The sequence below is a fragment of the Agelaius phoeniceus genome, chromosome 2 (assembly GCF_051311805.1).
Source record: "Agelaius phoeniceus isolate bAgePho1 chromosome 2, bAgePho1.hap1, whole genome shotgun sequence".
Lineage (NCBI taxonomy): Eukaryota > Metazoa > Chordata > Aves > Passeriformes > Icteridae > Agelaius > Agelaius phoeniceus.
The window spans coordinates 117,037,221-117,049,592 of NC_135266.1; the positions used below are offsets into that span (position 1 = coordinate 117,037,221).

The following is a 12,372-nucleotide window of genomic DNA, read 5'->3' on the forward strand; positions in this document are numbered from 1 at the left end:
TCACTGCAGGGTTTTGCCTCACTGGTATGACACAAGCACTCCTTTAGACAGGTGAGAAAAGTGGATGTGAACCTTGGAGTAAGTAAATTCTAAGCAGACCAAAGCCACAAAAAACAAAACAAAACAAAAAAACCATAATATTTAAAACCAGTCAATTTTTACGAAAGTTTATTTTTAGAAGTAACCCTGGTAGTATCACAGGGTGATAGACAAGCATTTGTATATATCAAATGTATATCACTTTTTATACACAAGCATTACAACTGAAATGTTTGGGCAATCAATAGCCAAGGTTTTATCCAATCAAGCAACCAATAACAACATAAATAAATTAGTCACTCCTTTACCAAATTAGGGCCTCGTTTCCCCAAAACACAAAAATATGTGCAAAAAGCATAATTACATGAGCTTCATCTCCTAAATCTTGTGAATAAGATGCTAGCAGACCTGAGGGACACTGAAAGCAGAACACACATCCTCCCAGTCCATGCCAAATGTGCCTCAGTGCCAGCTGGTTGATTTCCAAATAGTGTAATATCAAAAATACAGAAAAGCCTGAAGAATCTTCCCAAAATGTTGGCAGTAATGACTTCTGAAGCGTGTTCCAATCCCCACACTGAGTCAAACACCTAAATAAAAGATCTTATTTGCAAGCACATGTACTCAACATGAATGTATTCCCAGCTGTGCTTGTATACTTTACAGCAAGGTATTTTTCCTAAAATCCACTCTAGGCTTGCCCATATTTTCCTAATAGGACCCATATTTGTGGATATAGGGGAATTACAGGAAATCAGAACACAGAAATGCGTGTACTGGGGGAAAAAAGCAAACCAAAAACCTTTGAAATGTGTGTTTCTCATCACACAAAAATGCACAGGCGTGTAAAAAAATGAAAATAAAATCAACTAAAAATAAAACAAAACAAACAAAGAAACAACAACAAAAATTTTTTAAAAAACCCAAACAAACAAACAAACAAAAACCAAAACAAAACCAAAAACAAAAAACCAACCCAAAACCAAACCAAGCCCTTGTGCTGTGAAAGAAAGAGGCAGGTACTAACAGGAAATGGAACATTAAAATCCAGGGAAAAGCCAAAGTGCTTCCAGGAGATGTGGAGCTCCAGACACCCCCCTTTCTGCAGCATTCCTGTGTTTTGGAGGAGCAGGAGAACCACCAGACCCATCCCACCACTTGTTTCCTGTCTTTAAGGAAGAGTGGATCCACACACACATGCACAGGAATGTTTATTTTGGCAGAGTTTGTTTAACTGATTTTTTACGTTGGAAATGATGGGGGTTCTATCTTGCCAAAAAAAAAAAAAAGCAAAACCAAAACAAACCAAAACCAAGCAAACAAAACAAACCAAAGCCCCCCAAAAAAAAACCTACCAAAAAACCCACAAACAAACAAAAAACAAACAAAAAACCGCCCCAAAACCCCCAAAAAGAAAAAAAACCCACTCAAAACCCCAAAAACCCAACCAAAAAAATCAAAACCCCAACCCACAACAAAACCCAAGCAGAGCCAAAGCAGAGAGGTTTGCAAATGAAGCATTTTATATATACATTTGATATATATAGATATAAACATATACATATATACATATATACATATATATGTGTATATGTGTGTGTATATATATAAAATGATGTTTTTATAATTATGACATCACTGTATTATTATTATTATCATCATCATCATCATCATCATCATGTATTAATTCCTGCATTACTGTGTGTCATGCACTGACACCACATTACAAAAAAACCCAGAGGTGATCAAACCTTTTTTTTTTTAGGTATTTTTTTATTTTACTTGCGTTTTGAATTTGTTTATGTGGGAAGTTTTGGATTATAGAGTTAGATAATTTTTTCAGGATTTGGTTTATATTTTTAAATTTTTTTATATTATTTGGGATCTTTGTGTTTATTTTTGGGTTAGTGGTTTTATTAGTTTTTTTGGAAATTTTCGATTTTATTTTAGAGAAGCTGTAGATTGTATAGAGGAAGTTTATTAGATTAAATATTAGAAATATTTTTTTTAATATTTGGGGGAAATTGAATAATTTTTAATAGGGATGTAGTAGATTTAGAGGAGAAGAAGGAAAGTAAAGGTTGAAAAGTTTTATTTTTTGGGTTTTTTTAATAGATTGGGTGTATAATTATAGTTATGAATTATATTTGTAATAGATTTTAGTACTTTTTCAGTGGGAAAAAATCTTTATTTTCATCACCATCGGCCCAAGAGATTTGCTGACACTCCTCAGATACAGTTTCAGGGAGGGAAATTTGTGTTTTCCCTGGTTTTAATCTTAGTGCGGACATCAGGGCCATCTCCTGGCCACTGCAGGCACTGGCAGAACAGCAGTAAATAAATAAATAAATAAATTTTTAAAAAGCTTTTAAATTGAAGGTGTGAAGCCTCTCAGGAATTTGCTCCCCAATACCCGGAAAGTTTAATAGAAACCACAGGTTAGGATTGGATCGGTGCTTCTCCAGAGTACCAAGGAAATCATCTTTATCTTCTGTTATCATCTTTGACCTGAGAGCTGTCTCTTGCATAGGATTTATTCCTCTTCTCTCAAATATAACACAACAATATAAATATAAATATAAATATAAATATGAATATAAATATAAATATAAATATAAATATAAATATCGGGGTTTTAATTTTTTTTAACCAGTGTATTGCAAACCCAAAAATGCTTACAAGTTAATTAGTCACACATCCCTTATCAGGCTTTAATACTCCGTGCTTATATCCCACAGAAAACCACTGATAGGACCCAAAATTCGAAATTTCATTTCGAATGGTCAATTTTATTGCTATGGTTCAATTTTATTGCACCCACTGAGCTGCCCTAAAACTCTTCTGAACTGAGCCTGGCCCAACTGATCCGGGCTTAGCTGAACCGAGCCGAGCCGAGCCGAGTTCAGCCGAGCCGAGCCGAACGCAGCGAGCGGCACCGAGCTCAGCCGAACCGAGCCGAGTTCAGCCGAGTTCAGCCGGACCCAGTCGAGCCCGTGAGGGGCAGCCGCCCCACTGCTGTGAGGGGGGGACCCGCGGCGCCGGTGGGGCGTTCCGGGACAGCGGTGCTGTGCCGGGGGCTAGGGCAGTGTCGGTGTCGGTGACAGCGGCTGAGGGTACTGACGCTGCCCCCATTCCCGCCCGCCACAGCGGCGGTAGCGCTGACATGGCGCCGAGCCGTCACGTGGCGCCGCCATCCCTCCCGCCCAACGTCTCGCGTGGGCCGGGAGGAGGCCCGGCCGATCCCGGCGTGCACCGCACTTCGCCCCCCCCCGCCCGTCGCGCGGTCGGCCCGGGCCGCGCGCTGCCCGCGAGCCCCGCCATGGCCGCCGCCATCATGGCCGCGCCCTGAGGGCACCGACCGGCCCTGCCGCGCCGCCCGCCCGCCTCGCCCGCCGCCTGCCCGCCGCGTCCCGCCGCCAGCGCCGACATGGAGGCCGTGAACGCCTTCAACCAAGAGGTGGGAGCCGAGGAGCGGGCGGCGAAGCGCGGGCCGCGGCGCGGGGGGGGGACACACGGCGGCCGCCATCGCGTCCCCCGGCTCTCCGCGCTTCCGGCCGGGCCCGGGCCCGCCGCCTGCGGCCTGCGCGGGGAGCGGCGGCCCGGGCCCGCCGCCGGGCGGGGAGCGCTGCTGCGGGGGAAAATGGAGGCGAGTGCGGCCGGGCCGTTTAGCGGCCGCTCCGCGAGGCCCCGCGCGGGCCGGGCCGGGCCGGGCCGGGCCTGCGCGGCGGGAGGCGTTGGAGGGAGCCCCGGGCCTGCCCGGCAGCCTCCGTCCTCCCGCCGCTGCCTCGCTCCCCTCCGGGCAGCGCCGCAGAGCGGGGTCCGGGATCCCGGGCCGAGTCGCGGGGTGCCCGGGCTGTCACGCGGCGCCCCCGGAGCCGGGGAAGCCGCGGTTCGGGACCGGCCTTTCCCGGTAGTGGCTTGGCGAGGGAGCCGCGGTGCGAGGCGGCGGCACGGGCACAGGCTGCAGGGGCAGGGAGCCATGGGAGGAGGCTCATCCCTGGGATGGGACTCGGGGATCGATCCCAGCTCCGGGGACCGGACAGGTTGGAAGGCGTTTATTCGCCTTTGCTATGGCACAAAGGTCCCTTCCTGTCTTCTTCTGGTTTTGGTTTGTTTTTTGGTTTTTTTTTTTTTTTAATTTATTTCTTAGTCAGTTGGAGGCAAAGAGGATCGTGGTTGTTTTTTCCATAATATAGAGCAACTCCATCCAGCCTCTGCTGTGTAAAGTTTTTGACACGTGACTTCAATTATTATTAATTACTGTTAGTTGCGCTTTTCTTCCTCGGTTGGACGGTGTGGCTTTGCAGACCCTCCATGGACAGAAAGTCATGTAAAGCTGAGGCAGAGCCTGTTGCCAGGTTCCTGTTGGAGGCTGGGTGGCCGTGCCTGCCCGTTAAACAGAAACGGGAGAAATGGCAGCTGCTCCCCTGTAATGGACTCAGGATGTGCAAGGCTTTGTCACACACACACCTGGGAATACCCTCATCCATACCAAAACTGTGCAAGAGCAAAGGGAAAAGTGGATATCATGCAGATCCTGTTAGTGGTTTGTTTATTTGCCAGTGTTTGGCGGTTTTGTGCAGCTCCAAACCAGTGGGATGGCAGGGTGCAAAGCCACCTTCCCCAAAAAATTACAACTGCACACGTGTGCCATTTTCAGTGTTGATAGAAGGAGGGAGCAGCAATATTGTTAATTTCCTGCCTCAGTATGAGCAGCGGTGCTGGCAGAGCCCAGGGCCTGTCACACAGTGACCCCAGTGCTGGTGCTGAGCGTGCCTGCAGAGCAGGAGTTGGTGCTTCGGGGATCCCGTGACCAACCCGTGTCCTGGCAACCAGTGTTTGCATCCCCTCCTCTTCCTCTCCATGCAGGAAGGGTGGGATGCCTTCCCTCGGTGCAGTTGGGAGTGCTGAGGGAAATCCCGGTGCGGGGCTGCTGGAGGGTTCAGTTGCATCTTGGATCTGGGGGAGAGATGTGCACTCACTAAAATCCCTGTTTGCAGCCCTTGGCACGCCTGAGTGCTTCCCTGGAGCTGCTGGTGTGTAAAGCAGCACGTGGATGACTTCAGGGGCTGTGTGCTTCCTGCCCTGTTCCCTCTCAGGAGCTGTGCAGGGCATAAAGTCCAGTTCCACACTGCTCCCTTCCCTTTTCCTCCTGTGTTGCCTGGAGCTGTGCACGCAGAGCCCCACCGGCTGACAGGAGCCGTCAGGGGGCTCAGATTTATGGGCAGGTTTTGTTCCTTTCTGCCCTTTCCCAGGGACAGAGCACTTGCACCGAAGCTCTGGGTGTTGTTCCCACAGTGGTGGGATAGCACAGGCTGCTGAGGCCTTGGGGCTGCCACTCCCAGCTCACTGAAGAGTTAAATCTTTTATTGGGAGGGGAGCAGCTTCAGCAGTGAAGATGGGGCAGCTACAGAATACCCTGCAGGAATTCAGGATGCCCTACAGGAATTCAGGATACCCTACAGGCCTGGAATTCCTGCACTTGCTGTAGGTGCAGGAATTGCTGTACAGTGCCACTGGAGACAGGGAAAGTTGCAGTTTTACAGTTTTACCATGGCAAATGCAGCTGCAGTTTGGTGCTGCACTTGCCATGGGTGCTGGAGGTGATTCTCTGGAGGTGGCACCTGCCAGCTCTTGGCCACTCTGCCTGAAAGAGGAAATGCCCCTCACTCCATCTGGTGGTCCTGTCCTTTGGGGTTTTTGGGCTGTTGGCAGCAATTTCTCAGACGGTGGGAGGCCCAAATTCAAAGTGTGACTGTAAACCTGGTGGGATTGGTGTCCCCTCTTGGGCAGAAGGACTTGGGGAGGGAGAGCAGTGAGTTTGGCTCTGGCAGGGGGTGGGAACTCCAGGGTTGTATAATTTGTGTTGGATTGTGGTGCCATTGCCAATCGTGTTCTTTGGACCTGCATTTTGAATGCAGCTTTGCCAATAAACATCCTCTTCCAAGTGCTCGTGTTCCTACAGGAGCGTGCAGGGGTTTTGTATTGGCTGCCTTTTCTTTTCCTGCAGCTGTGGTTGGAGCAGGTGCTGCCAGCTGAATGGGGGGGATTTGACAGGTCTGTAGTGCAGTGTGTGTTCTCTGAGGAGTTCACTTTCACCAGTTAGAATTCATGTGCTGTTAGGTGGATATGTTCTGTTACAGTAATGAGACGGTATAAATAAATCACAAAAGTCAACTGGATAATGGGACAGAAGACAAAAACAGGCAAACATTTTTCTTTAAAAAAAATTTAAATCACACCCCCAAAACACAAACAAAAAACCCCCACTGAACCCACACATCTGCCATATAAATCCTTGGCATGTTTTAGTTTAGGGGATGCCTGTCTTTTTCTTTAATCTGGAAAACTTGAGGCATAGATTACTGGTTATAAAAGTTAGAAATAAAGTTTTTTGTGTTTTTTTTTTTTCACAATCTTGCTGCTGGAAGTAGAATAAAGTCAACTTTCCTGTTTTGTAATCTTTTATTTGTGTTGAGTAATGCACATCACTCACTCAGTCCCGTGTCTCGGTTGTTAATGTGTACCCCTGAAACAATTGGTACCCACCTCCATGTGCCTAGAGACAAACACATGGGAGGTGCAGGGGGCTGTTTGTTTAAAGCTGGGGCTGCACATTCCTTCTTTGCTGTTTGCCCATCCTTAGGGCACTGGACAGCTGAGGTTTGGACCCAGTGTGGCTGTTTTCTGCCAGTGGCAGGACTTTATTTTGCCTGTTGGGGACAGCCTTCCCCTGCATCCTGAGGAGCTATAAATAGAGGTTAGCAGGATATCCTTGCCAGTGGTTCTCCTGCAGTTACTGGAGCTCAGGATGCCCAGTGAGGCTCCATGTGCACAGAAAAGCAGAAGGACACAGCTACCAGTGTCTGCCTGGGGCCTCTTTGCTCTGAACTTGTTTGCAGCAGCACTGGGAGCTCTGTAGGGATTCCTGGTAAGAAGCAGTGGGACAAGCAGCTTTCCAGGAGATGTGCTGGACAAAAGAGCCCTGCACTGATCCCCAAAGCTGCGTTTCCAGAGCACATGAGGAGAAAACAAAACTCCATTCTGTGCACTCGCATGATGTCATTTTCATATGAGTATCTTTTGTGAAGATGTTTCTCCCCAGTGATTCAGGATTTGTGAATGGTCTTTCTAGGCCACAGAAGTAGCTTAGTTGATGAAGTGCTGCTGAGCTTCATTGCCTGGGGGTCATAGCTGGTCAAAATCAAATCTCACTTTATTTTCCAAAGAATGCAGCCTGACAGCTCTGGATGTTCTGGTGTTCTCTTACCTTCAGCAGCACCTAATACTTGCTGTGCTTCACAGGTGGTGGTCAAGCATTTCAAACTTGCGTTGATCCTCTGAGATACAGCTTAGCAACAGATCCTTCTCCTTGCCTTAAGGAAGAACGGGGGCCTGAAGAGGAAAGGAGTCAGTGGCTTTTATAGGGGAAGGAAAATGTATAGAGTGACAGAATTGCTTTTAGAGATGTGGTCATGCATTAACAGTAAAGGTGTTTTGTTAACAAAATAGTGCAATATCTGTACTTGTTGGTCGTGTCCTGCACAATCCCTTCGTTTCTGTACAGGAACAAGTAACTGCACTTAGGTCTGTGAGTCACTGGTGGTTGGCTGGGTTGGGTGCTTTCTAAATGCAGGAATAAAATCCATTCCAAAAGGCAGTGAATGAATGTGGAACCTGCTTTGGGAAGGGCTGTTGGACACCTAAGGCTTGTTGAAATGGTTGAGGGTGTGTTAGACTGCTCTGGAAATTGGAGAAGGGGAGGTTGGATGAGGTGTCCTGACAGTGACCTGGCTGCTTGATATCCCCTAATCACTGACCACTGTCTGGCTCAGGAGCTCCTTCCTCTCTGTGCAGCTGCTGTGCTCTGGGGTATGTTTAGTGACTGTATAAAACGGGCCCACAGCTCTTTGTTTGTAAATACAGACACCTTTTTATGGCACAGACACTTGAGCAAGAGGGCAAAGCCAAGGGAGTCAGTTCAAGTCCTAAAAGGTACTTTCACTGTGTTACCTCCCACTTTAAACAGAGTCTCTTAAGATCATACATCAAGCTGGGTAAATTTTAACGTAGCACTTCTCCTCTTTACTTCAAAACCCCCTGGTTCTCAGGTTTCCATGTAAATGAAACCATCAAAGGACATTAATTATAGAATGAGAGAAATTAATAATTTGCTGCTCAGAAGATTGAGAAGTGAAGGCCATCAGCAGCGTGTTCCTTGTGCCATTGCCTGCACCTCACAGGGCTCCTGGGCTGGAGCAGGGGCACAGTGAGAGCTGGAAGGTCTCTGTTCACTCTGCCCCATGTGGAGCTCCTGTATTTCACACTCATTCTGCATTTGGGCACAGTCACTCTGTGCTTGGTCTCCTTTTTGCTGTCCTGCTGTGGTTTAATAGCATTTTTAACCTGAAACTGAGGAGGTGAATTTTCTGCCTTTTGCATCCCTGCCTTTATAGATACTTTACTGTGTACTTCCATCCCGCTGGGAGAAGCACCCAGAAATACTCTTGAAGACATATTTTGTACTGTGGCCTGAGTTCAATACCCTTGAACACCTCTGCTTCTTTTGTATCAACATCCTGTAAACAGGCACTTAGGGGCAGTAAAAGCAGAAAGTCATTTCTAGCAGGTCACAGCATTGCAGGCGCAGGTTCCTGTTGTGAGGCAGGACTTTGGAAAACCTCAAGCTGTAAATTTTCTTTGCCTTTGTCACATACTTTTTTTTTTTTTTTTTGGTGAACAGAGTGTAAGTTTTTGTGTCCAAGTTGTTCCTTGAGCTGATCATGAGAAACTGGATGTATTGTTGTGAAACAGCCCTCTAAAACTAGTGGTTGTGTGACTGTTTTGTATAGTGGTTTGGGAAATGTGTGTGCAAGAAGATCCAGGTCTAATTGAGCAAATGCAACTGGAAATACCTGGGTGTCCTGTGAGCAGCTCCTCCTTCCAACAGGGAGAAGCCATGAGGAACTAGGAAGGGAGCTAAATTCTAGCTGTAGCCATCTCTAAAACATGGCATTGACACTTGTAACATACCAAGAATGACATAAAAATTGACTATAAAGAGTTATTTGGTGTTCTAAGATCTTAGGTAATTTCAAGAAAAGGAGCAAAATTCTGAGGTAAAATTCCAGGAGGTGGTGGGAGGGGTGACAAGAGCAGGATGGATGGATAGATATGGACACTCATGTATCAGTGCCTTCATTCTCCCTGGCAGTTGATGTGTGCTTGGATTTTTATTTTTTTTTTCTGTGTTTCCCCCAGTTGCAATGTCCTGCTTGGGATACTTTTAGGACATTTCTTTTTATTATTTTGCTGCACTTGTTTGTAGTCACCCTGGGTCCTGCTCTGAGCTCTCCCAATTTCCTTGGGATCTCTCTTTGTGTTCCTGAAATACAAACATCAAAGCAGTGCTTCCACACCAGCTCCTTTGTTCTTTTTCTGTGGGACTGGATCCTTTCCTGGAGGAGCCAGTGGCTTCTTCATGGGTAAAGTAGGGGATATGGAGTGTCTGTCAAAATGCTGCCTCTTTTTCTTCCTCCCCCATCTCAGCTTTTGAGCCTTCTGGTGGTTTGTTTGTGGGTGTTGGGGTTTGGATTTTTTGCTCCCCTTTCATTACCTCTTCAAACAGATTTTCCTGAGTTTTAATAATAGCACTAACTTTGTTCATCAAGAGTCTCTGCACTTAATTCTAAAGCACTTAAGTCTAAACTGAAAAGAAGATTTTTTAAAAAACCCATGTATCAGCCCACAGAGCTCTCTCTCCTTCTGTGTTTTATCTGGCAGTTTTTATTTGTCCATACTGTGATTTCTCAGCAAGCAGTGATGTTAGCTTAAGTATCTGTTACAGCTGAAATGGCTTTAAAACCCCAACGTTCTGGCACAAGAACTTGCATTTTGTGGGGATGAATAATGAAAAGTCATGGGCTTGTGTTGCTGGTGGAAAAGGCATGTGGCTACCACTGTCTGCAAGGACAGTTTTTCTTCTTTCCTGTCTCCTGGAATAGGAATCAAATTAAGAAAGTAAATACAAAATAAGAAAGTCAATTTCCTGCTCTTGGTGTTTCCTAAGTGTAAGGCTTCCTTTTGTACAGCTCGAAGCCCTGTTAGCACTTCCCTTTCCTCTGAGCATGTGGCCAATTTTTTAATCTCCTTCATTGGTGGTTTTCTCCCTTAACTGAGACAGTGGATAAATCTGTGTAAGTTGGTCACTTCACCAGTATCTTGGAACTTTAATTAATAACATAAGAGACAAAGTTTGAAATGACATCTTACTTTCCATTACACTGACAAATGGAGACACTTTGATTCTCTTACTTTGCTGTGTGGCAAATAATTGATGACATTTTTCACTCACATTCAAGGGCTCAATTCTTTCTTTATGATGAAGACAAAAATGAAATTATGTAACACAAACCAATTTTTTTTTCTGTGATTTGTGAGGAATATTTCAAGGTAAAAACAATTATGTGTGTATGCTCAGCTTTCTGTGTCCATCTCTGTGTGCAGTCCTGGTTTCCCTCAGTTTCTGAAACGTGGAGCTAATGCTTATTTTCAGTTATGGTCAATGTCACCTATAAAGATGACACATGACTTCTGTATACTTCATATAAACCTCTCTACACTTCATATAATATCTCTAACTTCTGCAAAGGTTCTCCTTGAGGAGTGAACTTTTCCCCTGGGAGCCATGTGGAGGGTCAGGAAGCGAAGTGTGCAGAGCAGTTCTTTTTAGCAGTAACCTGGCAAATGCTGCTTTCCTTGGCTTTGTGAAGCAGCCACTTCTCCCAGGGCCAGCCAGCACAGTGTGGGATGGCACTGCTCCAATCACCCACCTGAAATGTTGTTTTTGCTTAATTGCTGAACTTCAGAGTGCATTTCTAATGTTTGTTTTCTCTGTTTAGCTCTTCTCACTGATGGAGATGAAACCTCCTATTTCCCGAGCAAAGATGATTCTCATCACAAAAGCTGCCATTAAAGCTATTAAGGTAAAGTACAACAAAACAAAGATGAAACTGTAGCAGCAGCAATGTTTTATTATTTCACTTGTAAGTAAATACTCAGGATTTCCCAACCTCAGCTTGGGGGATGGTTTATTCTAGTTGCTGTTGAGGCTGTTGTCTAGAAACAAGTGGGTGGTGAATATCATCCCTTGGTTTTGGACTAGGAGCAAAATGCCAGCTTGATTTCTTTGAGTCGTTGCTTATTCATGCTACACCCACTCGAGTGTTGTGATTTTGTGTAATAAAACTAAATATTGCAGGATGCAGCTGCACCTTAACATGTGAAACCAGTGTGGATTGCAGAGAAAGTAAATCCAGAAAGCTTTCACTAATACTTGGCAAGCTCTGTGCCTTGTGTGCACACTGACACGCTTCTGGCTTGGGTCTGGGTTTCCCCCATGGAATATTTTTCTGTTTGGGAATGTGACTGCAACATTCTGTAGCCTTTCTGAAATGGTAGTAAGCACAAAGAGTTAAAATGCTTCTAAAATGATGTGCCACTGCTGAGGAGATGATAAATAAATGGATGTATTTATTTTCCAGCTCTACAAGCATGTTGTCCAGATTGTGGAGAAGTTTATCAAAAAGGTAAAAAGTGAAAAAAAAGAAATTTATTGATATGCTTTGCTAGATATTGCTAATAATGCTAGTAAATATCCAGAAAGGCTTATTCCTTAGGGATTGAGGGAGGAAATTCTGGTTTGTTAGGTATCACTTTGTCTATGTGAGTTCCACATTGTAGTTTTTCCATAGCACATTAAGGAGGGGAGGAAAGCAGTAAATTGTGAGATTTCCCACCTTCCCTACACAGCAGCTGGGGAGGAACCTGGAGGTGCTGAACTAGAAACGAATCATCACTGAGACAGTAGATAATTCCAGGGAGTGAGTGTTCATGCTTGCCTGGGCAGGAACGGCAGGGGCTGGGCTGCAGAGCACACTTGCAGCCCCTGAGCAGGGTTGCAGCCCCAGTGCAGGGTTCCAGAGCAGGGTTGCAGCCCCAGTGCAGGGTTGCAGCCCCAGAGCAGGGTTGCAGCCCCATAGCAGGGTTGCAGAGAGGCTCTGAGGGCTGTTCCCTGGCTCACCCAGCTCTTTGTGCTGTTTGCAGTGCAAGCCAGAGTACAAAGTGCCGGGCCTGTACGTCATCGACTCCATCGTGCGGCAGTCCCGGCACCAGTTCGGAACCGACAAGGATGTCTTTGGGCCCAGATTCTCCAAGAATATTACTGCCACATTCCAGTATTTGTATCTGTGTCCATCTGAAGACAAGGTAGGACGAGCCCTTCACGTGTTGCTGGGCGCTGGTGGGTGCTGCCTCGGTGCTTGCACTGCTGTG

General features: G+C 46.1%; 1 protein-coding gene across 2 annotated transcripts in view; it reads left to right on the forward strand.

The window, feature by feature from the left end:
* Nucleotides 1-3,284: 3,284 nt before the first annotated feature.
* Nucleotides 3,285-12,372, forward strand: part of SCAF4 (SR-related CTD associated factor 4) — a 28,649-nt gene continuing 19,561 nt past the window's right edge. For both annotated transcript variants that reach the window (XM_054628232.2, XM_054628233.2), the window contains exons 1-4: nucleotides 3,285-3,496; nucleotides 10,941-11,024; nucleotides 11,583-11,627; nucleotides 12,145-12,306. In XM_054628232.2, coding sequence (XP_054484207.1) covers nucleotides 3,467-3,496; nucleotides 10,941-11,024; nucleotides 11,583-11,627; nucleotides 12,145-12,306 — 321 coding nt within the window. In that variant the 5' untranslated portion in view covers nucleotides 3,285-3,466. The remainder of the gene's footprint in view (nucleotides 3,497-10,940; nucleotides 11,025-11,582; nucleotides 11,628-12,144; nucleotides 12,307-12,372) is intronic.